The sequence below is a fragment of the Manacus candei genome, unplaced genomic scaffold (assembly GCF_025592945.1).
Source record: "Manacus candei isolate 608988 ecotype Guabito, Panama unplaced genomic scaffold, ASM2559294v1 h1tg000011l, whole genome shotgun sequence".
NCBI lineage: Eukaryota > Metazoa > Chordata > Aves > Passeriformes > Pipridae > Manacus > Manacus candei.
This window is the reverse complement of record NW_026138059.1, coordinates 20,377,639-20,404,562: the sequence shown is the minus strand read 5'-3', so window position 1 is coordinate 20,404,562 and position 26,924 is coordinate 20,377,639. Positions and strand designations below refer to the sequence as shown.

The following is a 26,924-nucleotide window of genomic DNA, read 5'->3' as shown; positions in this document are numbered from 1 at the left end:
ACAACCTTTGTGCCTCTGGGGATTTTACATGCACCATATGACTTCTATGGGCACAAGTAGCTATTGAGTATTGAGGCAAATGTAGTGATTAGTTACTCGTATTTGCTGTTATGCAGAGTTTCTTTAATTTTTTTTTACCTTATGTTTATCTTTTAAACACCAAGAACTGCATCCTTTCAATCAAAACTAATAAGCTCCTTCAAATGGCTTGCTAGTTTGCAAAACCACTGCACCTACCTTCCTTACCTTCCCCTGGTCTCAAGTTTGCTCCTGATTCTTTGGGAAAGGATGGTTTCTACATTGAAGTAGAAGCCAAATATAAAGAGAACTCGAGTACTATATAGCATTTTAATACAACTGTCAGAATATCAACTTTTAATGGTAATATGTTTTTAACAAAATTCTAGGATTCAGAACTGAAATTTCTTGTCCTCCTCTCTCAGAGAGCCTGAGAGTTCAGGATGGGGTGGGCATCTGAGTAGACAATGAGAGAATTCAGGATTGTACAAATTGGATTTTTTGAGAAAAAGACAACTATACAACCCTTATTCATGGGGCTAGAAAACTCATTTCATCCCAGCTATCCTTTGCATTTGCTGGTGTGGGGTCAGGGTGAAAGCACCCAGAGGAAGGCAAGGTGCCACTGATTTTTCAGATATATTAGCTACTGCCAGAGAAAATTGCCATGTTAGATGGCCTGGAGGCAGCACAGACAGCAGTGGCTATAGCCTGAGATCTACACTATTATCTAATTATTTTTTCACAGAATCTGGAGGAGGGACATTCAGTCCTTTCCTGGTACTTTATAAACACCTGCTTTTTAAGTACCATATGAAAGCACTCAGCAGCACACACCTCTAAGGAACACCTGAAATCTCTACCTCACAGCCCTCTGTGGTGCAGGATAAAAGCATAGATGGCTCTAACTGCATTTTTAAAAAGGTAGTTAAGAAAATAAATTGTGCAAATTCTTTGCCACATGATTAATATTAAAGAGGAAAAATCTTAATTATTAGTCAAAAGGGAAGCATGTTCTTAATAAGAGAACATTTGGACCAAAACAAAATGTCAAACATTTTCTGATCAGCTGCATCCTCAGCTTGATGTGCCTCCTACTCTCTCACAAGCTCAGTGTCACCTGCTGAGCTTCAGAGTGAAATCAGGCCTACAGCTTTGTGGTTTTTCCAAAAGGTTCTGCTGCCATTGGGGAGTTACAGCACAGTAGTGGAGAGCGTAGGCCGGGCAGAAGGAGCCCAAGCTTTGGAGGTACATGAAGGGTGACGCAACCCTTTGGGGTGAGTGATGAAATTTTGGAAGAAAAAAAATAGTTGGAGAATATAAGTGAAATGAATACTCATAGGCAATGAAAAAGACTATTTTTAAAAGGTTTACTCCCCATGGCCAAAGGTGTTCCTTTCCAGCCTAGGAAAAACCATCAAGGGTCACAAGCCTACAGCAGCTTTGGGCTTCGCTAGCACCCCTCTATGCCCAAGGTGTCCGACTCCCTTGAAGCTGTACTGTGAGACTATAGGACCAGAAGGAAAGGCTACACTGAAAAGGAATGTTAGGCCAAACTAGGCACCTGTATTGACCTATATATTTATAAACTACATGTCTGACCTCTGCAACTAACAGCATATATGCCTATGAAAAACATTTGAAAAACTTTCATTGGAATACGATCAAAGAGGTTTTTTTTAAAACATAACCCTTGCCTGCACAAAGTGTTATTGCTGAAGGACTGGGAAGCATGAAGAAGTGGTAGCCTGAAAAAAAGATTACACATAGCTCCAAGCAACAGAAAAGTGAAGCTTACGAAAACAATTTTTTCATAATCAAAATTATAGTAAGTGATAAGGCAGTGTATTCTCTACTGTGGAAAGTAAGGAGATGTTTTCATATAGAGATACTTGGCTTATTAAGTTAACTGAGAAGGTCACAGTGAAGTAGGATGATGTTCCCAAGAAACAAAACCCCAAGAGTTTTCCTCATTATTATATCTGTATTACACACAGATGCTGTTACTAGTATATATTAGATTAGTTGCAATGATTTCATTGTAACTGTGTTCTGCCTGGCCTTTTCTCACTCTTCAATTCAGATACTAAACTTCAAAAGAAAGCAGCAGTATTTTGTCTGTTTTAAAGTCCACCGCAGGGAGAAAAACACGTACACCTTGGGTCTGGGATATGAGATTCAGGTCACCCTGGCTCAGCTCTTCAAAGGCACAGAAAGGTATTTCTGCAGGACCTTATTTCCCTATGCCTTGTAGGGCATCTTTGCTGATTTACAGTGGGTAACTCACCTTCAACTCACCACAGACAGACAGAGTTCACAGAGCTATCAAATGAAGGGTCTTGCTAGGACCCTACAGCCCCTCTTCATCCCATGAAACTGAATTATTCAGTGGTACCTCCTGCGTTTCAGAAAAGCCTAAACCATGAGTTCAGGACTATATGGATCTCAAATTTGATTCAGATTTATCTCCTTTTACCAACATCTGCTTTAATCTTTAACGAGGCAAACTGTAGTGTGTGATTTGGAAAAGAACCAAGAATAACAGGGTTTTGATTTTCAGTTCATTTAAACACCAGACGGTCAAGAAACATCATCCTTACAGCTAATTGAAGTCAGACTGCAGGTTGCTGTTAATCTGGGTCTGAGTTGTGTGTTCTACTGCAGCCCTGTGTCATCAATATGCACACAGCAGCCACACTGAAAAGGAGGGTCACAAGCAAAACAGACAATAACAATACTACAGTAAAACGAACAGGAAAAGAAAAATTGCTGAGGTCCTAGAGGCAGAATACCGCTAATGGAAACTAGTCAAAGCTTTAAGTTTTTTGCAAAGCACTTTTGAAGGCAAATTCCAATATGAAGAGCCTGGACCTTTCAGACTCTGACAGGAAGGGCACGTCTCCACGCTGCTGCAGGCGTGGCTTTGATGAATTCTAGCAGCACGTGAGCTACCTTTACATGAGCTGTGATGGAGACCAGCAACAGACCTTCCCCAGCAACAAGAAACCTAATGTGAGTTTATTTACCTGTCCAAAACCTGAAGCGACTACTGTGTAAATATATCCCAAGTTCAAACAGTTAGGGCGACAAATGCTCTTCTTTCTAAGTACCTTCAATTGTGTTCAATGCATTAGGCTCTTATTTTAAAAAATCTTGAGTTTATTTCTTGCTCAGAGGTTGCCATGGCACTGTGACAATCAAAAGAAATAAGATGTTTCAAATGATAATCAATGCAATGAGCCTGGCGAATTGATCACGACTGCTGTAATTGTCATTCCTTGGGCCCAGAGTTTGTTCTCACCTTTTTTTTAATATATTTTTATTTTTTTTAATGCTGATATCTGCACCCTTGGAAAGGATAAAGTGAAAAGATACCGCTGTTTAGAAGCTGTTGTAGAGCTGATGAGTCCCTGGGGAACCTTTAACACCAGAACAATAATTTTAAATTGGAATCTGAGAAAATTATGGCCTGGCTGAAGGTCAAATAGGGTGGAACCAATATCACATTATTTTTGGAAAAAGAAAATATCGAAATAAAATGTTCAGGGCTCACTAATATATATGTGGCAGAAATCTAATAAAATGTACTGAAGGGAATCTTGATTCGTCGGTCTGGGCAGGTGTAGACATCAGCTGTGCATTCATGAAGAAGCAAACTGAGGCAGAGATGAAATGTTAATAATGTTTTTGTTGTGATGAAAGATAAATATTCTGGAGGGGGACTTGGCAGGGGGATCTGGGAACGCTGCTCAGGGACTGGAGTCCTTCTAGGCTGTACTACTTTTCTCAGCTGCACTACTTGGAACATACTGTTTAGCCTGCAGGCAAGTTTATAATGACATTCATCTCAGTCTGAAAGCACAGATAACACAAAATCTATAAACAGTACTCTTTGCTTCTCTTCCTTCCTTCCTTCCTTCCTCCCTCTCTTCCTTCCTTCCTTCCTTCCTTCCCTCCGTCCCTTCCTCTCTCCCTCCCTCCCTCCCTCTCTCCCTCTCTCCCTCTCTTCCTCTCTCCCTCTCTCCCTCTCTCCCTCCCTCCTTCTTTTCCTCCTTCCTTTCCTTACTTTTCTTTCTTTCTTTCCTTCCTTCCTTTCTTTCTTTCCTTTCTTACCACAGTTGCTGCTGCTTCCATATGCTCTTTGGGTTAATCTCTTAATCTCTCCAAGGAGTTAATTTGCAGAGCTCAGACCTGCCAACTGCTGCCCCAATGGCAATGTGACAGATATTTGAATGAATACATGGTCATGTAGATACATAATGATAGAATTTTATAAGTATATTTTACTCACTTAAATAATTTTTAGCTCATCTTGACCTGGTATGCCTGGCCACTGACAACAGATTAATTGCTCTTCAATTCCCTGGGAGAGAAAGGCCATAAATTATTTAATTGTAATGGTCTCTTTAAATATAGTGTGTATTATATTTTACAAGAAACTATATCTATTGTCTTCCACTGAAAAAAAACCAAAGTCAAAACTATGCAATGCATGAGATTATTGCCAGAAAGACAGTTGTAAGCAAGTTTTTGGGATGTCCTTGATCCAGCAAAGAATAGCTGTCAGGGAATGTGATGGTGTTTCCAGCTCCTGCCACTGCTGCATTCCATCCTCTGCTCTTCCCCCAAGGATGAGAAGTGAAATGGGAGGAAGAATGTTCCTCATGCCTTGCCTGGGAGCCATGTGGAAAGTTTCTGATGGGAAGCTGGTTGGCATCAAGGAAAGTTTATGAATCGAGTGTGTGAGCCAGCGGAGAGGCTGGCTAAGTCTAAAAATGTCTGGGCAAAATATGCAAGCCAAAGTACATATACACAGGAGAGAGAATGCAGGGCAGTGGGTGGATAAATAGTAAAAGAATGAAGTAGCTGCATAAACATTACTGGAAAACTTCAGACTGGTACCGAAAAGGCTGTGAGATAATAGAGTGGTGGAGCATGAGTTTTGGTTCAGGTTGCCTTTGGTAGGCAGCTGGGGTTCAATCAAGCTGTGTTGTTTCAGGCATAATGAGATATGCCAGGTGGCCTCTCACACATCCCCCATCAGTCCTGTCAGCTCCTGATCACTCCTTGTGATGCTCCTGGCTATCTGTGGTGCCTCTGGTGACTTAAACTCCACAAGCACCTGGATTTCATACCCAAAGACTGGTGAGCTTTGGGCTCCACTGACTGCATTGACCTGCACTCTCTGTTATGCTCAAAGGCCTATATATATATATAGACATTCAGCTTCAGGTTTGCCATTCTTGAACTGAACAGCATCCCAAGTGTTTATCTAATCAGAGGCATATGCTGAAGATCCCTTAGAGCTTACATTTTCCCCAGAGAAAAGGGAGTCTTATCAAATTTTATCAGCAATTTGAGGAAGATTGTATTGGCTAGATTGGATAGGTTTTTTTCTTGAAATATATTTCCCCCCTGAGCAGCCTATGTTAAAAAAAAAAAAAAAAAGAAGTAACAATTGAAACTGTGACAGAACCTATAGCTGTCTGTGCCCTGAGATATCAGAGGGTTTATTTCAAGAATTTGTCAAAGAAGCCTAGCAAAGGAGAATTATAATTTTTTTAAAAAGGTATTTGTTATTGTTTATATTATTTGAGGAGCTGTCTGGAAAATTTCATCAAATTAAATTGGAAACTAAATAGTACAGCATTTTTTCAGTGCATTTTCTCAGTTCTTGGAGTGATTATGATTATTCCTTCAGTCTCATATTCCAGAAATTTACAATCTGACTAATATCCTAATCCAGAAAACCATCTACTCACTCGCTTTACAGTAAGTGTTTAAATAGCTAGGGGCTCTTAAAATCATGCTTCAACAGATGAGCTGTGTGAATATAAAATACGCTTGTCACTTTCTGTATTTTACCAGAATTTCCATAACTTGTATAGACATAGAGCTTAGGGAACATGAGAGCTGAAATTCTAGGCAGCCTTTTTATACATACACACAAACCTATTCTGTGTTTGTGTGTGTGTGTGTGTGTGTGTGTAGTATACGTATAGATCTGGGTATAAATATGTATACATGTATATATGTATATCTGATTGCAAAGCTTGCACTACTGCTGGGAATCTTAGTCACTGCTATAAACTGGAAAGGTCACTTGAGCTGTATGAATTCAGAGAACTTGCTCTGGGGAGAGATTCTGGAAGCATCAGCTCATATAACTGTCCAAGTATGGGAAAATAATTCTGGAATTTTTTTTAATAAGGATGAGCCTGAACAGAAAACTGTAGAGCGAAGCCATAGCAGAGTTTGAAACTGAGTTTTAAATTGATTTCTTTGTAGAGAAACAGTCATCTGTCTTCAAGGACAGTCAGGAGGGTCCACACATTATATTAGGTAGGAGCCTTCTCTAAGTCTTTTATCCCCAGTGAGGTCATTCATTAAAATATTTGACAGCACTGTGCTATATGCTTCTCTTGTGTTGCTCTTACTGACTCAGAAGGCTACAGGGGTCAGCTGAGTGGACAGAGAACAGTAGCTGTTTGAATTCTTGTCTGGACAACCCTTCATCCATCTCTCCCATGTCAATGTGTGCATGAGTTTTCCTCTATGTTTGATGACTCTTTCAGGTCCTTGGTGAGATTTGCCCCAGTTCCACAGGGCTGCAGATGAAATCATAGTGCCTTTCGTGTCAGGGACTCTTGGCTACATTTGACCCAACTGATGACATTTGTAGAATATGTTAGCGAGCTGTGATCACAGGAGCCTCCACTCACCCATCCCTACTCAGTGCCAGCTGTATGGCCATGGAGGGGGGAGGACACAGAACAAAAATACACTATCAGTTTGGGAAGGGTATTGCAGACGTCAGAAAATCCCCTCCACCATCTGAGGCAGTATAGAAGAAGGAGCAAAGTGGACCATGCTCTGTGGACTGCCTGCCCCTTAACAGTGTTGGCTGAAACAGGTTAGCACATGTTGGAGGGGAGTACTCAGCCAGCAATTTAACTTTACTTGACATTTAATGTTCCAATGCATTTACCTGCTGAGAGATAACCAGGGTAGTTGTAAGATGTGCTTGTTTACAAGGCACTGAATGCAGTAAACTCCTTTAAGGAATCTTTGTTCTATTTTCTTCCTGTATTTTGTTTCCAGTTACTGAAGATGCAGTGGTTGCCCTTGGCAACATTCTCCAGATTCTTCCCAAAATTTATGATGACAAAATGGCACATTTGAGGACCAGCCAGTTTGGTAATTAAATAAACAATCCATTTCCATTCAGTAGCAGCATCAGAGCCATAGAAAATCTTTTGCCTCAGTAGTTTACTGAGATTACTGTAATCTATTACCAAAGTTTCTGGGCCTTGCAGCAGAAATCTAACAAGCCCAACTCCCTCAGGACAACCCATTTTTTAGCACATCCTGGGATGTGCCCAGTCTTGCTAGTCAGAGAACAGGAACTACTTCAACAAAATACTTGGTGAAATTATCCTCTTTGCAGTTAACCATTTATTTAAAAAAAATCCACAGAAATATCCTTATTTATTTTCTTTTAATTCCAGAGTAATTTGAAATATAATAGTACATACTTCAAAAAAATATTTTAAATAGATAACAGCTCTATAGCGTCCTTCACATAAACTTTTATCTGACATTCTTGAGTGGATGACCCACAATTGAATGATATATTTTTGGGGCCTATAGGTAGCCTAAGAAAAACAGAAAGCAAAATAGGCACAAAACTTCACAATGGAAAAAAATAGTGAGAAAGATGAAGGAAAAAATTAAATTATTCTAAATAAATCCTTAACTCCATCTGTACAATATGTAATTATAGCAAAGAGAGAAAATCAAACCCTTCAGACACCAATTATTTCAGGCAATTGACACATCTTGGCACTAGCACAGCCACATTACAATGAGATACAATACCTTGGTCTGCAAAACCTTGGCTGTAAAACCAGATTTTCCAGAAGACAGATGGATGTAGAAGAAAAGAAATATTTTTTGCTTGTAGACTGATGTACGAATTAGGCAGAACTACATGCAAATTATGTCACAGAGGTCAGAAAATATGTCACTGAAAGGTAAGTTGCTGAAGAGAAGAATCATTCAGAGAAAACATTCTGGTAAAGAAGTTATTTGAATTAAGAATCTGTCAATTCAAGTTAATAATGGGTTAACTCCTGGTTTAATTTTTTAAAATAAATTTTTCAAACAGCATTGGCTTGAAAAAACAGTGCCAATTACAGACATTCATACTTCTCAAGAAGGAAATGGAAACTTTCCTGGTAAAAGATGAATAGCAGCGGGAATAATATTCAGATTTTAACCTTGTATGTTAAGATTAAAGCATATTGTTTTTGCGTGGTAATTGTTTAGTCTTTGCTGAGAGTACAGTAAGTTTTCACTCTCTTGATTTCATTATCGTTTTTACCCCTTTTATTTTAAGAGGGATCCAAGTGTTTTTGTAGGAAAGCAGGCAGGGATGAATTTGTCAGATGGGTCAACTTGCCAGAGATTTTACCAACCTACCTGCTCAGTGCTTGACCAACCAGAGAGGTGTTAAATAAGAATTAATTCAGAAGTCATTTTGGCCCTGATTTCTTAAAAATTCAGATGGAGATTGATAAATAGAACTAGTTGACTAAAAATCAACTTTTATTTAACTAAATGTAGTCAAATAAATGCCCTAGATTTTACTCCATAGACAGACTATTTTCTCAGCTCCATAACCAAACCACTTAACATGCCATATTTGCAGTTTAAAGCTGACAAAGAAGCAAGAGAGTAAATACTCTGCAAAGAAAGGCTGAGCTCCAAGAAAATTTAGGGTGAAGTTTCCAAAAACACTTTCCTGTCACCTAATGGAGATGTTACCACTCCTCTAGGAAGAGTGATATTGAGTGTTTCTGAACCCTCAGAGATGTCATCCTTGCCCCAGATGGGCTGTGCCCTGTGAGGTTTCATGGCAGTACCCACCACAGGAACAGACATATCAAAGCTTGGTTGCCTTCTCTGTTGAAGTAAAGAGAGTTTATAGTGGTTAAGCCACTTATCCTGGCTGTGTGTAAACTACAACAACCCAGACTGGCACATGGGTTGCTTTGCCATTTGCTAGCTGACTTCAAAATATCAGGGCTGCCCCGACCCAGCCTCTCTCTGCCTGCTACTTGTCCAAGGGGAGCTTGACCTCTGCTCCCAGCATGCCCCAGTAAAACAGACACCATGCCCACAGATCCATCTGGAAGACCCTTGCAGTCCTTCACTTTGCCAGGACCCCACAGGAGTATATTGTAGCCTCTCACCATGATTGTCTCCTGCAGAACCTTCCCTGCCTCCTTAAGAACATAGCATGCTCTCCAGGTTAAAGTATCAGGTTCATGACAATGTTTGAACTTGAGCTGCTGACCCAAGTTAAAACTGAACAAACTACTGCCCACAACTCTTTGAAATCAGGTTAGTGAACCTAGATTAAGAAGATATCTTTTTTCCTGTACGAGTAAATGCTTACTTCCAAAGATGCTCTTTCCATTGTTTTGTCAGCTTGTTTTGGTGCTGTGGTCTTGCCAGGTTTTGTGCACTTAACACCAGTCTGCTCCTTTTCTACCCAAAAGCAAAGGAGCAAGGCTGCTTCTGTGCAAACTAAGTATACATTTGTGAGAGATATTTTAGTAACAGCAGCTGGAAGGTAAAGACAACACACCCAGCTCTGTTTACAGAAGAGGCTGAGGATGCTGCATATATTTACATATGATTATTGTAATAGGGAAGAGTAACTTTCCATGTCTCTGAGTGCTTCTTTTCCATCTAGAAGCTGTGAGGAAGGGACAAATCAAATGAGGGGTCTGTCAAAAAAAAAGGGCCCGATGTAAAGGACATACAAACTGAAGGCAGGACATGACCAAAAACCCAGGTTTGGCCATTAAAAAAGCTTATTTAAAATTCCCTCTGTAATTGTAACTGTTCCCCTTTTTGCTGTATTTTGTTCCTAGAGGAGATGTTGTTATGAAATTAAGGTGAACACATTATGCTGTTCCTGTTTTTTTCATAAAATGTAAGGTAATTTACTCTAATATTAACTTCTGGAGTTTCTCACTGTAAGAGGATCAGATATAAGGAAAAAAAATAAATTAGTCCAGGATTAGCTGTAGATAACCTTCCCCTCCCAGTCCGAAGAAATTTTAATTAAGCACAAAACAATCTCCTTTGAAAGGCTGCTCTTGCTGGAGAGGGGGACAGGCAGTAACATGAGCTCTGCTCCTTAGCTGGAAGACACTGGGAAGCAAGGGGAGAAGAGAGATGGTCTAAGGCAGAAGGGTAGGCAGGGGGAGTGGTTACTGGGCACTGCCAGCACAGTGGGCAGAAGCAGTGGTGCCTCATGTCATCATGTCCCTTATAGGCCTGGAGCACCTTGCTCTTGACAAAGAGTCCAATAAAACATTTTAATTGTTTCCATGAATATCAGGTTGTTTTAAAAGTCACTTGCTATACAAAATGTAAATCTTGTCATTTTGAGGATAGACTGGTGTGTGCAAGATGACAAGTGTTCAGTGAGAAATAAAAAACCCCACAGCAAACCAAAAGGAATGCAAATGAAGTAAAATCTAATATTCTTCTGATCAAAATACAGTGAGTTGCTTTGTCAAGGTAAAGGTTGGCTGTGTCCTCCAGAAGAGAAGAGTGTTGCTCAGCTCACAACAAAATAAATGCAACATTACAGCCTGTTTAAGTGAATAAATTACGATTCAAGTTTAAAAATGGCCAAGCAGTCCATAGATGCTAAAATGGGAGCCATTCTGAAAGTGTTTGGATTTCTAGGCATACTGTGTTGTATTTGGAGAACAGCTTCTTGAAGTTTGAAGCTAAGTAAATTACACTACCTGATTTTTTTTCTTAATTTTAACTTTCCAGGTTAGCTGACAATTTGTATAACACATCTAAAACCTTATAGAAGCCCAGTAGTAACAATCCATATGTCCTGACTCACTTCTAGCTTTATAGTGACTGCTTGTTGCTTTTAAAAGATGCTGAGGAATGTATAGTAAGTACACGGGAAAGAAACATCTGAGTAACAAGAACTGACTTATGTCTGTAGTTGGTCTTAGTTATTCATGTAAACATTGGTGATGTTGCAGAAGGAAATGCTCAAAGGTCTGGCCTCAGGATCTCAGTGTCAAAGTTAATGGTGTCGAGCTCCAAGAACACCTTAAAGTACAATCCTAATTGCAAATATGTACTTTTGCCAGGTCCCAATAGCAATTACAAGGGAGAGGATTGAGTTCATTCTCTCTGAGGGCCCGTTTCCAAGAGTTTTCTGGGATGAAACCTCCTCATCTCCACTGGCAGAGGGCTCCTTCACAACCCCTGGGACAACTGCAAAAGAAGCAGACAGAAAAGGTTCATGACAGCCCTAGCCATATTTATGGTGATGAAATGTGCAAAATCTGGCTGGCATGTCAGAATAGTGATCAGCAGCTCAGTTAAAAGTATTAGTTATTGAGTGTGGTGAGGTCCAGGAGGCTTAGTCACACAGCAGCTTAGTCAACTCTTGATCGCTTCAGCCTCTCCCAGACTCACAGGGATCAGGATCACTATGTGGAGAAACTCAGAGCCTGCAGAACGGTCTCCTCTCACTGAAAGTTTCAGTTATGTTTATTCTCTCACCTTTATGCTCCACCCAGCACCTCAGCAGTGAGGATCACTTGGGTAAGCAGCACAGCTCCAGGCCTATTTTTCCCCATAACCTATGAGCATAAACAACTGAAAGCGGAAAATTTTCAATTGAAACAAGAACACACCAAATGCCACGTTGAGCCACATCTACATTTGACCAAGCATTCTTGTGACTGATGTGTACCATAAATATAAGTTTCTCCATAAACAGTCTCTGTACCTTTTGGAAAGGATACTGTAACTTTCCAAATACTACTACAACTACTTCTCCAAAAAGTCAGTGTCTGGCTATGGCTCTGTCAGCTGTTTCAAAATGGCTGCTGCAGTGTAAGTTTACATCTTTCCACAGCCATACAAATTACTGAGTAGTTTATTAAGCTTAAAATAGGATCCAGAGTAATTTAGAGAGAATGTGAGCTTGTTTCAATAAAACGGAATGTAGCTGCGCTGTTGACTGACTGATGCTTTTCTACAAGCCTTTGTTTTTTGGAGGGTACTAATGTGTTTCTGCAAATGTAGTGGAGGGGGATTAGGTCTGAATTCCACCACCGAGGCCTTTTGTCTTTCATCCCTTCCAGGAAATAACAAACAGAGCTTCGCTGTTGTGTTAGTTACATTTCTCTCTCTGCTCTTACATATGTAAATCCCTAATCTTGTATGTAAAAGCAGTGGTACACAGTAGGCAAAAATCTTCTTTAGAGATGCCTTATGGAAGGTTTGGATTACAGCCCGGTAAGAACGTTTAATAACAGCAGCAGTGTTCCCAAATTCCTTTTTCAGAGTTTGCACAGCCAGTAAATGGAGCTTTAAACTCACACTGAAAATTGATACAATTTGTTTGTTGATATAGTTACCGTCATCTGCAGTTGTATAATTTATTATCACCTACCACTGCTGGGAATAATAAAAGAGTGAGTGGGTTTTGAGATGTGAGTAAAACATGAGCACAAAATCTCCACTGGAAATATTGAGTCACTTAATAAACATGTAGATCACAAATTCATTGTACATTTTTCATTATGCAGGTTACAGATGGGCCTGAAATAGAGGACTCTGCTTAGGTTTGTGTGCACATCTGCTTGAGCAGGGAGGAAAGGAATCCAGCTCTTGGTGTCATTTCAGCCCAACTCCAAAGACAGAGGCCAGAGGGAAAGTTTGGAAATGCAGCCATCTCCAGGTCCATCAGCCTGCAGTTTTATAGGTTTTGGTTGATCTCCAATGCAAATGTTGTTAAACATGTAGTTGAAGAAATAGTGATCAGGGGTGTCTGTATTCTTATAGGCAACAGATAAGAGATCAGAGATATCACAGCTTCTTTCCGACTCTGATGTCTGCCCCCAGGGCAGCAGCAGGAGCAGTTGTCTGGACTCTGTAGCCTGGCCTCCTGGCAGCAAAGTAGGTAGGGGCCGAGTCCAGGTATGTCCACAGCGGGGTTTGTCTTGGTCGTGTAGGTGTGGCAGCCCAACACAAGATGATCAAACCTCTGGTGGGACCATCATCTGACCCTCAGCTCTGAGGGACCAATTCTGCCCTGAAGATAGAGCCTGGGCAGCACTCAACAGGAAGGAAAAGCAAGATGTGTGTTTTGTCCTTGCAGGAAGCCTGTACAGCTCCATGGTCAGGCCAGAAGTTAGGACTGGTAAGTTCAGCATTCATTTTAGACCCCTGGGAGGAGAGAAGCATGTGCAGAGACATGCAGGGGATATGAGTGCTCTGGTGGTGCACAGTTGCAGGGATCAGGGACAAGCTGTCCTCAGAAGTGGCTCTGGAAGCTTTAGCCAGAGAAATAAGGGTAGCGTTTTACCTCTGTCTTTTTCTCACCTGGTGCACTTGCCTAACCCAAAACAAGCAGCATAACCTGTCTTTTCAGGGCTTGAAACTTGCTCACCTGTTTGGGGGCAGGGGAAGAAACAAAACCTTTGAAGATTACGCATAGTTCTGCCAACTGGTGACACCTGTCATAACATGAATAAATTACTAAGAGTTTGCATTTGCCATTTGAAGTGCACTGTGTAGGTGAAATACAAGGAAATTGGTGCTCAGTGTAAGCCCAAATGTTAATCCTGTATGTGTTTAGGAATGGACAAGGGAATAGGAGGAATTGTGGGAGTTCTATTCTGAGTAAATCACATTGTTTTGCTCATTTTTTTCAGCCATGGACCATTCTAAGTTGTGGGTCCTCTGGGATAAGTAACCACTTGCAGATTTAGCCATCATGGCAGCTGATAACATCAGTATAACTCCCCGAGATTGAAGCACTTATTTGCTTTTTCACATTTTTGCTGCTGTATTAAAAAAGGCCAATTATTTATGATTTCCAGGAAAAGCTCTGCAGTCACATTTCTTTTCATTGCATAAGCCTGTAGATGTACCTCAGTCACTAAATGTGTTTCATCAGTCCTTTTATGGTTGTTTTTTTTTTTTTTTTTGGTGAAAGACTGTGCAGTACTGCAGTCCAAATGCCTAGAAAGGCTGTAATCTCCTTGGATCATCATAACTTTGTTGTAATAAAATGGGCAAAATGCTTAATAGCAACCTTAGTACTATTTTTTGCAGTCATGTTTTGACATTTACATGAATGCTAACCCAGTCACAAACATGAGGGCATTGAAGCTTAGGTGCCTAGGCATGGCCATGCACTTCATCTGCAATCCCTCTGGGTAGCTGTCAGGGTGCCTACAAAATCCCAGCCAAAAACATAGGACCACCATCTTGCCCAGAAATCACATTACAGGCATTTGTATTTTCAGTGTGTTTTACACTCTTCCCCACCTCTTGAAAAGCCACTGTACTCATTTGCAGTTGACAACACATCCATCCAAATTCAATCCTACAGCAGTTTCCTAGGTAACTGGCACAGAAACCCTCTACAGAGCAGAATGAGCCAAAACACCCGTTAGCGTTTCCATTTCTTTTCAATCCTTTTTGAAACATTCAAAGATACAAAAAACCCACCACAAAAGCATTAAAAAACCCCAAAGTCAAAACTAAACCAAACCAAGCAACAACAAGAAAGCCAATGGCAAGGTATGTTCAGCCACTCTGTTTAACTTTCATCCAGAAAATTCTGCATCCGCCAAAAATTAGCTCGCATCTGGAGACAAGACCAATTTAAGGTCTGAAACTGTTTCTCAAGGGTTGGAACTCTTTGGGTTATCTTCACAGATGCCAAAGACCGTTCTAGGCTCTGACTCATGCCAGTAGTGTGGACAGATACTTTTGAGTCATGCTGGGAGTGAATAATTTGTGTCTCTGCTCTTCTAGCCTCTCTTACCATAGCCAGTTTCCAGTGGGGCCTTACAAGGGCTGCAAGGCAAGGACCATTATCTCCAGCCTATTAGTGGACTTCAGATTGCCTTCTAACATTATTTGGTTCAATACTCCCCCAGGATCATGCCAATCCTCATCTCTAGCATTCTGCACGTGGCTGCAGCTCACTTACCAGAGGTTCCTCTGTCCACCTCAAGAGAGAGAGACTCTGCAGTTCCCTCTTTGAGACTGGTGTCTAGAGGACTCTGAAGGAGGAACAGCAATGAGGGAAGGAGCAGAGTGACCCCGAGTTTGTGCTGGCTGCCTTGCTTTAGGCCAGCAAGTGCAGCTGGTTCAGCAGTGCAGCTGCGGTTGTGGCAGCTGTGGTGAGGCAGAAGGCACTTCCTTGCTTTGTGTGAGAGAAAAAAGCAAATTCTTGCCCTTGCCTCATATCCAGATGAGTTGCATTTAGGCACTGGAAAAAAGGTTTAGCCTGAAGCCAGGATCACATTAGAAGAGATTGGGCTGCACACACACACACACACACACACACACACACAGAGCTGATCACTACAAAAAGGTAATTAAGGTGAGAGGGAAACCTGGGAGCGGCTGACATAAAATACCCTCAAGGGCAGGAGTGGGCTCAGGAATGTGCATCTGAAGGGCTTGGTCCAGTGTCAACTTCTGTGAACAAGTCCTGCTGAATCTTGCTCACATACCCAGGTGAAGCCAACTCAGCAGGCCTTCGCCAGCCCCATTCACGAGGAAGTGCAAAGGCTTCACAACTGGAGGCTGTAGCTTGCAGGCAAGGCCCTCCCATCTCTGCCTGCAATTCTGATAGTTTGCTGAAGGGCAGCATGTGCACATCAGACTGGAGCATAGTTCAAAAAAAGTAATTGTTGCCTGCAGCTGTCCTCACTTCAGAGCATGTTATAGCAGGTTGAAGGCTGCTGTAGGCTATGCCAACCACTAATTCAAAAAACTTTTCTAGCAACTAAGCATTGTTAGGACATAAGGATACACTATCACATCCCCTGGAACAGCCTCTTCTCCAGGAGGTTGGGGGAAAAATTCCAGGGACACTTTCTGTTGACCTCCTGTGTCTTGCACAGGAGAGGGGAGCTTCAAGAAGATGGAAATTCAGGGTTAAATGTAGGAAGTTTTGTGCTGTAACCTAGTGCGAGGGTTAAACACAGAGTACAGCTGCCCTGCCATTCTAACTCAGTTGAGAACTGGTAGTTTTACAATTGCAGACTTTCATGCTAGCGATCTTCCAAAGCACTTTATAACAAGTGAGCACTTCCCTCATTGCTGTCCAGCAGAATCCTGAAGTTGCTGAAGTGCAGCTGCACAAGCAAGGGGTCAGCAAAGCATGTTGTCCCCTGTTGACCCTCAGAGTTATACCAAGGTGAGTATCATTCTTCTGGTTGTGCTCCCCTTTTAGATTTCCAACAGCTGGGTTAGAGTCCTAAAACAGGACTGTGTGTTGTTAGACCCACTGTGATTTGGGTAGAGAAGCCCAAGCACTGGCCTTAGGGCTCAGCCCTTGTACATTTGCACTCTCTGATGGCCTTTATCTGGGCAGTGAGGATGTCCATGCCAGGTCAGCCTGAGCTCAAATCCCAGGAAAGTTTAGTTTTACTCTTTGAGGATGTTGGTTAGCTGAAGGCATGAAGACTTTATTCTATTCATTTGACAACTTAAATGCCACACTAAAGTGTATGGAGCTACATAAAACAGTCCTATGCAGTTCCCTCTTTCAGGTTCTTCATGGTGCTGTGTTTTAAAGGCTCAAGGTATCAAACTAGACCTTACTCCCCCAAAGCTAACCTGCTTTTTTGTCCTCTCTGTCTGAGCAAGATCTTTCCTCTTATGCCCCTGTCAAGTGACCTTTCTTAGCAGCTAGATGAGCAGTACCTCAGTTATCAAACCATTTTGATTGTCAGCAGTAATGTCTTCTTTTTCCTCCTTGAACAGGTTATCATCAAAGTTTAATAATGCTCCAGCACAAGCTTTCACTGGTTGCAAGAAATTTTCCTGATGTATCTGACTTGCAGCTTAATAGGAAAGTAAGAAAGGTGTAGTGAGGGAACAGAGCAGTCTAACAATAAAAGCAGCACATGGAAAACAAAATGAGGCTTGTCAACGAATGACACAGTACCCTGACATTAATCTGTCAGAGCAGTTGCCACAAATAATGCAGGAATGGGGACAAATGTGCTTTTTTTAACACTCCTTAATGTAACTGCATTGATTTAAGTGAGTTCATAATCACTACTGAATCAGAGAAAAGGATGGGCTGTCAAATAAAACCATTATTTCTTTTTATGCTTTATGAATTCACCTTCAAAACTTTGGAGTTGTGACCATTTTGAGAGCTCTTACATGTCACCTGCAGACAGGCACAGCCAACGATCCCACATCCGGTTTCACTGGACATGCAGGGAACATCCGACACCTGGGAAAGAACATACAGTTGCTTCTTTTCTTTTCTTTTCTTTTCTTTTCTTTTCTTTTCTTTTCTTTTCTTTTCTTTTCTTTTCTTTTCTTTTCTTTTCTTTTCTTTTCTTTTCTTTTCTTTTCTTTTCTTTTCTTTTCTTTTCTTTTCTTTTCTTTTCTTTTTTCTTTTCTTCTCTTCTCTTCTCTTCTCTTCTCTTCTCTTCTCTTCTCTTCTCTTCTCTTCTCTTTTCTTTTCTTTTCTTTTCTTTTCTTTTCTTTTCTTTTCTTTTCTTTTCTTTTCTTTTCTTTTCTTTTCTTTTCTTTTCTTTTCTTTTCTTTTCTTTTCTTTTCTTTTCTTTTCTTTTCTTTTTCTTTCTTTCTTTCTTTTTCTTCCTTTCTTTCTTTCTTTCTGTCTTTCTTTCCCTTTTTTAATCTTTCTTTCTTTTCTTTCTTCCTTTCTTTCTTTCTTTTTCTTTCTTTCTTTTTCTTTCTTTCTTTCTTTCCTTCTTTCTTTCTTTCTTTCTTTCTTTCTTTCTTTCTTTCTTTCTTTCTTTCTTTCTTTCTTTCTTTCTTTCTTTTTCTTCCTTTCTTTCTTTCTTTCCCTTTTTTAATCTTTCTTTCTTTTCTTTCTTCCTTTCTTTCTTTCTTTTTCTTTCTTTCTTTCTTTTTCTTCCTTTCTTTCTTTCCCTTTTTTAATCTTTCTTTCTTTTCTTTCTTCCTTTCTTTCTTTTTCTTTCTTTCTTTTTCTTTCTTTCTTTCTTTCTTTCTTTCTTTCTTTCTTTCTTTCTTTCTTTCTTTCTTTCTTTCTTTCTTTCTTTCTTTCTTTCTTTCTTTCTTTCTTTCTTTCTTTCTTTCTTTCCTTCTTTCTTTCTTTCCTTCCTTCTTTCTTTCTTTCTTTCTTTCTTTCTTTCTTTCTTTCTTTCTTTCTTTCTTTCTTTCTTTCTTTCTTTCTTTCTTTCTTTCTTTCTTTCCCTTTTTTAATCTTTCTTTCTTTTCTTTCTTTCTTTTTCTTTCTTTCTTTCTTTTTCTTTCCTTCTTTCTTTCTTTCTTTCTGTCTCCTTTTTCCTGTCGCCTCTCCTATAAATTGCGGGGTACAGCTGACGGCACCGCCCCCGGCGGGGCGGGAATGGCGGAGGGATCGGGCCCGCCCGGCCCGGCCGCGCTGCCCGCGGTGCTGCGGCGCCCTCCGGCGGCCGCGGGGGGAGCGGCGGGCAGGGCAGCGGCCCCGTGCGGCACCGGCGGCCTTCCGGCCTTCCGCCCTCCCGGGGGGTGTCTCCTCAACCCAATAAAAAATGTAAAAAAATGCACAGTGTGCATGAGATATGTGAAGGGGGAAAATAGTGGTCTTAAAGTAGCCGCAAGACCGGACACATACCAACTGAAGAGCAGCCGCATAGAGGTGAGGTATTCAACAATCCTCTGCTTTCCTCCACTCACTCTCGGTCTCTGAAGAAATGTAAATGTCATCAAATCCAGGTATTCTCTGGAGACAACGGATACAGCTCAGAGGTAGTATCATGTACAGTGATAGAAGAACAAGAGTAACATGAATGCTGGGGCTTGGGGGGATATACCCACTGAAAAGAAGGTTAAGCCCTGAAGAATGTCTCACCACTGTTGTGGTGACATCTCCTCCTCCTTTACATTTTGGGATTTGTTTTAAGGAATATTTGAATGGCATAGCAGAAAGCTAAAAAAAGCCTGTGCATATAGCAGAGCTGAAGGATTATATAGATAGCACAGCAGTGATCTCTGGTACAGCTGTAATTTAATTCTGTAATTTAATTCTGTTTCAAGCTCTCCAACAAAAGAAAATCCAATGGGTTTCTTTCCCCTGTCTTTTTATGAATGAAAAAGGCCTGAGGGTTGGATTATTTGTATTTTAATATGAATGGTTTAGGAATACTGTTCTTTTCTACCAACAGGCTGGGGGATCTGGCAGCACTGGAGCAAAACAGAGCTGAGTCCAGGCACCAAACTACACTAAACTTTGCTTCACAGTTCGTAGGAGCACTGAACAGGAAAAGGACAAGAGGAGGGAGTCAGCACTTCTTATATTTTCTAGGAGAGCAGATACTGTACTTCAACTGTCTCACAAATCTCAGGACCTTTTTCCTACCAGGTAAAAAGAAGCAAAAGAGGTCAACAAGCCACTCTTAAACTGCCTGTGAGAAGCTTGTTGATACTCCTTATTCCCAGCAATTACAACCTTTATGTGCCTTTTGAGACTAGACACAAAACAACTCAAAGATTATTTTATGCCATCAACTTAGTTTTCTGTCCTGGTTAACTCTTAGAGTGTCAGAAAGGAACACAGTGAATCATACCTTTTTGTCAAGCCCTGCTGTTTCCAATACTGAAGTAATGAAGTTGGGCCAAATCCTTTGACCCTTCAGGAAGACATGGACTGCCATCTGTGAGGCAAACTCTCTAATTGGCTGCTCTTCTTTTTGGAGATTTCAGTCAAAAAGACAGGTTCCAAGCAATTATGCCACAAGGTTTTCTCTGGGTCTCCCCTTTTTTGTCCCCTCAGCTGAACAGAGGTGCCATTTCTTTCCCCTCCTTCCTCTGGAGAACTCTTGTCCTGCTCTCCATGGGGACCTGCTTCCGGTTTCCTGGTTTACCCATCACAGAGTGCCTGACTTCTTTACTGTCTTAGGCAAAGCTTTATCAAGGCTGCTGCAAGATCTCTCACACAACATAGATTTTTGAGATTAAATATATCCTTTACATCCCCTTAAAGTGAAGTTCACACTGAATATGTCAGATCATGTATGAAGAAAAAAGCATGGTCAAGCTGTACATAAAAACTTCTCCATTAGAAAAAGCTCCCTCTGTAGCACTGGCTGCTAGCAGACATCCAGTTCTTCTAACCTGTCGTTTGAGGGACACCTGGGGACTCGTTCCAAGTCCAGACTTGTGTTCTCTACCTGGTCCAGGAAGAGCTGCACTCTAAGACCTTCACAATTCTAATACAGTGTTCTACATATTGTTTAAGCATTTATTTTTTATCGTAATTGCCATTATGTTCTTTTGTGTTACTTTGTCATTCCTACACACCCAGAGGTTTCTCACTTTAGTCCCTGTCACTCTGGGAGAAACGCATCCGTTCCAAAAACCAGAGGATGAAGTTTGTGGGCCCTCTCTTAGTTCCTTTTGCTGCAGCTTTAACAAACAGCAGCCCAAGTATAATGCTGCTGCTGGATTTGGCTTCTAACAGACTTCACTCAGTAAATAAATATTTAGAAAACATTTTCTTCTGAGCTATCTCTCACCCTCTGAATTACTGAAAATAATATTTGATCTTTTTTGTTCTTACATGCTAGTGAAATATTGCCATATCTGCCTTGTGTGTGGATGCTCCTTCTGCAGTATGCAAATACAATTATCAAACAGATATTTTTTTTTAGTATATACTGTAACATTTAATTTCTATTTTACAATATTTGCTGGATTTGCAAATCTTAACTTTTGGTTTAAATTGCATGACAAGATTTCTTAAAGTATCTAGGATTGTCTTACTGCCATTTGTATAAGCTTGTTCTAAATATGATTATTCTGTCTTCTATACTTAGTGCTCTAGCACGGACATGAGCAGCTGCCTCTGCAGAGACCTGCTGTCCTGAAGCAGCCTAAGCAAGTCAGACCTGACAACAGGGTCTAAAGACAAAGCAGGGTTACTGGAAAAGCAGAGGTGATAAGTGCTGCTATACTTCCTGAAGAGTAGGAGACTGGAACATGAGACATGTCTATGAAAGATTCTTCCTATAGGAGTTGGTATACACAGAAGAAAATAGCATTTCCCAGCTTAAGTGTGTAGATTAGAAGGTTTTTTTGGCTGTAGTTCAAACACAGTGACAAGGTTTAGTACAGAAGATATTACTTCCTAATACTTGTCAGTGTAAAAAAGACTTTGAGAGACAGGAGAAGAAAGAAGATGGGATATTATTGTGTCATTTAAGTCTCTTAAGGACCTCACAACTGCTGTTTCTACATTTATGTTCTGCTCTTTCTGTATCTCTGCAACGTCTCTGAAATGGGGAATTGCACCTACCCCCATTTAACTAATCACAAAATCATGACTGCAGAGACCAATACCTAGATTCTCAAAGTCACACAGAAGTATATATTCCACTGATATAAATAAGATGGAAATGTGAAAAAAGACTCAATCTTCACTGAAATTAATTATTTCAGACATAATGAAAATCCACACAAGTGGTGATATCACACAGCCTTTCATTACGGACTCTGTGCTTTACCAAGTGAGCCACTGCCAAGTTATAACTGCATTTTAGCAGGGATCTGAAACTGTAGACATGTTAAAAGTGATCAGAATAAAACATTCTGAGCTGTCCAGTGAGCACTAAAATAATGAGCTGCTGCTTATCACCTGTTGGATCCCAAATTCATATATCTGCAGAAAGGAATTTGAGTGGTCTCAGCAAAAGGGCATGGGCTACAAGAGCTGGGGAAAAAAACTCAGTTTAAGAAGCAAATGGGACATCACCAGTGCGGAGTGCCCTGCCTAAGCCAGAGAGACCATACCCTGATGTTATCAAGCATCTGCAGAAGACCTATTGTGTTTTATCTCTCCTTTTGTGTTACCTGTTCCCTCCATGTAATTCCCCTAAGATAAAGTGGGTTTTCCCCCAAAGTGGGTTAAGACCCCAAAATTTGTAAACTTGAGTTTTCCCCTTTACCTCATCTCTGTAAAACCCCCAATTTGTAATAGGCCACCCCCCTGATGAATATGTAAATCCCCTGTTGAATACATAGACCCTAAACCTTTTAAATATCAACTTGTAAGTCCAATAAAGCATTCCAGTTTCTCGCCTCCACTGGGATGGCTCAGTTTATTGATCTCCACAATCACCTTTTGAAGGCAATTTTTCCAGGGGTCATCTATGAGATTCTGTGAAACCCTTAGGTGTCTCACTTTTACCAGCCAGCAGCCAAAACCTCCAGAAGACTCTGCTCTAGAGGATGCCTTTCTCATAATAGCAGAGGCATAAATACAACTGTATTTGCCTTATTTGAATTTCTGTATTGATCACTGTAGTCTACAGATTCTGAAAACTTTTTACCCTTTCTCTCAGTTCCTACTAGTGTTGAGCATTAAGACGCTTTGACTCGATGACGGAATGTCTAAGGTTTTATGTTCCAGTGCACAACTACGGATCCGAATCATACCAACAACTATAAAGTACCTACCTAACCAAGGAGCATTTCATTAGACCAGCCTGTGCAGCTGAATTGTTATCATCACTTAGACTCAAGAAGGAGTGAAGGCAGCTTCCTCCCCGGCACCTCAGGGAAGAGGAATTTGGACAGCAGAACTCGGAAGAACATTTGATCTATGTGACATGCCTGCCACACACAACCTCTTTCATAACCATGGTATTTAACTACCAGCACATATGGTCATCCCTGCAGACACTGAGACAATTCATACATGACCTATGCATTTTCTTTTTCCCCTAGAGAGAAGTGGACAGGCTGGAAATGCAGTTGTTGATAGTTTTTAGCATTCAGGATGGCCAGAATACTCATTACCTGATGTGAGAAATCATATACTTCAACAATAGTCTGCTTTCTTGCAGATTGCTTTCTGCTATTTTTGCAGAACTATAGTAGGGTAACATGGAGTAAACATTTGGGGCTTTAAAGCAAGACTGCCATGACTTTCTTCATTTAAGGTAAAAGAAGATTACAAGTTCCATAATCCTTTTTTCTAGAGTTAAATGGCCTATGGACAGTAGAATAATGACGACACAGGAACAGCAAACGGCCAACTTCATAGAGAACAAGTAACAGGCTATAAGTAAAACCTTGGACTACACAGAACAGCCCCTGAAGGTCCACTCTGAACTTGTCTTCTGTGTATACCATATCATATCTGGGCTGAATCTGACTTTTGAGACCATCATTTGTTTGTGCAAACAGGCTATGAAAGCGCATGTCATTTCTCTTTGAATTACAAAGACATGAGATCAAGAAGCTCTGGCTTGGCTAAACCACTCTCAGCAGTTCTGATGCCTCTCAAACACCAAGGTCAAGGCCAAACCCTTTTTTCTAGCCAGAAATAGGGACATAAATTTGCATTTCAATATAAAATATAGAATATTTACTCATCATGAAGAAAATAACCGATTATATGACAGGGATTATGAGTTTAACAATCTTTGCTTTTCCCCTGTGTATGACATATATATAAGGCAGCACTGCATTCTCAAAGGAAACCAAGAGGGAACTAAAGCTGATTTATTTGTGTATTATAATCCCAGCATTCAGCAATGAGTTTTTAAAAGGCAACAGTCCCTGGGAAAGGAGTCCAGCACACAACTTATCTGACCTACTACAGTCTACTACTTCATTCCTGAAGTCTTGGCATATATGATCCCTGTTCATCAGAAAGACCATAAATGAAATAGTTCAGTGTGTTCTTTTGCTGCCATATTTTCTATGCTCTAGGGGGAGATCAGAAATTCTGGACTTTATTTATTTCTCAGGATCAGAAATGGAAAGATATCCTAGTGTTGGATACTATATTCAAAGTCATGAGATTAATGAAATTGAGGGCTTTTTGCAACAGTGTAACAAATTCTGTTTTTAAGCAAATCACTCTCACCACACAGAATAACATGACTTTTGTTGAGATTTACCATGTTTAATTAGTCATTTTTTCAGTAGCTTAACCATGTATTCAGTTAAATAAAGTAATAAACAAAAATGTTCAAATTGAGACAATACTGTCTTTATGTTATTTTTAAATTGTGATCAGGTATCTGTGGGACATGGAAAACTAAAAATCAACCAAAGTACATAACCTTTGCTTCTCTAGTAAAATTTAGTGCCAAATTCTGCTCTCAGGTAAATGTCTATACAAGCATTGTCCATAACAACATAGGGCGTATTTTAAAAAGTGCCAAAGATCAGTAGCTGTTCTCACATCTCAAAGGCTCTACACACAGCAAACAGAGAGCTGGTGTCTGGCTCTAACACATATTGCCCTCCTGGCCTACTGCAAGCAGTCACAGCATCGCTCCTCTACAACAAACTGATTTGATTTCACCAGATGGTAATTCAGATAAATTTTTGTTTACTTCAATTTGCTTGCTTCAAGTAATGAGAGCACAATTTGGCTCCTTTCTCAGGGAAAAGGAAGCCAACCAAACATGACTTTCACCAGGCCTCAGTTTTTGGCCCCAGATTTCAACATATACTATTACAGCAATCAAAAGAACCATAGAAATTACTTATCATTTTACTGTTCCTTACACATTTCACACAGTCCTGCAGCAAGCAGAATCACAGATGAACCCTAGAACATACAGAGAGCACAACTACTACACTGGACATGAAAAGGAAATTTTATTAAACATGTTTACATAACATGAGTTGGAAGTTCATTTAAAAGCACAGGGGAGTGTTAAGACAAGTGGTCAAAATAGAAAGATACTATTGAATTATAACTAGTTGGTGTTTGGCCACTAAGACAGAGCAGGATCTAGTAGTAGTGCACCAACGCTTGAGTTCTTCCTGCTCAGCAGGTCGAGCAGTAACCAATTTATGCCCCATGGAAAGATGGGCAGAATAATTCCCATGTGTTGAGTAATAATAAATAGTTCACTTGGTGCAGGCAGTATGTCTATGAATTAAAACCTAGTGTGTACACAGTTTCTACATGTGTTACAGCCCCACAGTAGGAATCTACACCAAAATAGTTATTAGAAGGAATTTGGTCCGTACTACATCACGTTTTCCATAGGGTAAAAAATAAAGTCCATCTATAGACATTTAGCACCAGACCCACATATCTAGCCTGGCTAAAACCTGCAAAATGTCTATAAGAAAAATGGATGGCTTAGATTTCTTAATTACTTCAGTATAGTAATTACGAGCAAACTGTACAAGTACATGCAACATACAAGCTGGCCTATGTGGAACTAACATACATTATTAAATAACCTTTGTCATCTCTTTTTACAAAACGTGCATGCAGCTTTGAACAGTTCCAAGTCATGCTGCTCTATTTTTGTGATCACAAAATTGAATGGCCTGTAAAGGAGGGGAAACATATCAATGCACCTGCAGGAATCTGCAGTTCTTCGCACATATACAGAATATCACAAGGGATTTCAAGGCCAAGAAGAACTCAAATGAATAAAAAGCAAATTGAAATTTGACTTTTCTTTTTTTTTCTCCAAAAAGTAAGATATCTTGCGTTAAAAAATCAAGCCTTGTGCTTGCATCAATCTCAAAGAAATGTAAACTAAAATTTGATAAAAACATTAGTAAGTGCAGAATATTTCAACTGGAATTTCCAGCGAAACATTGAACAACTCATACCATGCTCTATCCAGGGCAGACAGGTGCGTCTGAAGCGACACACATCAGAGAAGCCCGGGTACAGCTGAAAGTGTCATATGCTCAATTCATTCCTGGTCAACATTTTGGGAAGTCAAATATACATTTATACACAGAAACGTAAGTATTTCCTCTCCATTTCTAGGAGGAAAATTGCATTACCAGTAACATATTCAATGTCAAAATTAAGACTAAAGCTGCTTTATACCAGTCCCCAGCAGTAGTTGCAGAATTCTTCAAAATTCTTCCATGCAAAACATCATAAACATAAAAGTTATTATATATATAATGCAAACATATCTGCTTTTTACAAAGAAAAAGTGGCACTGTGATGATTATTTATTTTTAGGAAGATAACTAAGATTGGTCATTTGTTCTGGGTTCCCATGTGAGAGACTTGTAAGTACCAGAACTGAGAAACGATTTGAACTCGCTGCAATTGTAACTGTGGCTGTTGAACATTTTAACGATGCTTACAGAGATATGCTTCAGCCCTTTTTTGTTTGGTTTAGAAAAAGAAAGGAAGGGTCTCTGTTAGCAGTGTGAGGACTTCTATGAAACTAGCAGAATCATGTGGCAAAAAACTGGTGGAAGTGAAGTACAGAAAAACTGTTGAAACACCAGGAAGGTAACACTGCTTGAGGGCTCTGTCAAAATGTGAAAAATGCAACATTGTTAACAGAGTGAGAGCTTCCAGTTTGGGTCACCTTTGACTTAGATCAAATCTAAAAGTCCCTCCCCTTTTTCTTTTTTTCCTTTTTTCTTTTTTTTTTTTTGATCATTATAAGCATCAGTGATAGCCGCTAAGAGATTAGCCGTATGTGATATACCTTTGTTCTGTCAATTTAAGCTATCTCTTAACAAACAGACATACATTTGGATAACTACTACAAGTGAAAACAGAAGTGATTGTCTCTCTCCAACAGTGTTTTTTGATTATGTGAATATCTGGTTCCAATTGTTATCCTGGGTGATGTTTTTATTAGACAGCACCTGCTACTACGATCTAATGCAGGGAGGCCCAGTTGAACTTTCCAGAGATGACTGGGAAGCCCTGCGTGTCAGGGGAGTCAATGTTGGATCCACTAGCGATGAAGGTGGAAATAATTTATACCAGCCTATTACCACACTGGACAGATCTAGTTCCTCCAGAAGGATCTGGGCAACTCCCATGAAGCATTTGTGGTCCATTCGGCCATAGTCTCCCCAGACTATTACCTGGA

General features: G+C 40.3%; 1 protein-coding gene across 50 annotated transcripts in view; it reads right to left on the bottom strand.

Moving 5' to 3' along the window:
• Positions 1-23,812: 23,812 nt before the first annotated feature.
• Positions 23,813-26,924, bottom strand: part of RIMS1 (regulating synaptic membrane exocytosis 1) — a 322,306-nt gene continuing 319,194 nt past the window's right edge. For 20 of the 50 annotated variants that reach the window (XM_051777694.1, XM_051777650.1, XM_051777656.1 and 17 more), the window contains one exon: positions 23,814-26,919. In XM_051777694.1, the coding sequence (XP_051633654.1) occupies positions 26,701-26,919 (219 nt within the window). In that variant the 3' untranslated portion in view covers positions 23,814-26,700. Of the gene's footprint in view, positions 26,920-26,924 lie in introns of all 50 variants that reach the window. The other 30 variants (XM_051777693.1, XM_051777692.1, XM_051777643.1 and 27 more) reach the window with 2 other exon arrangements.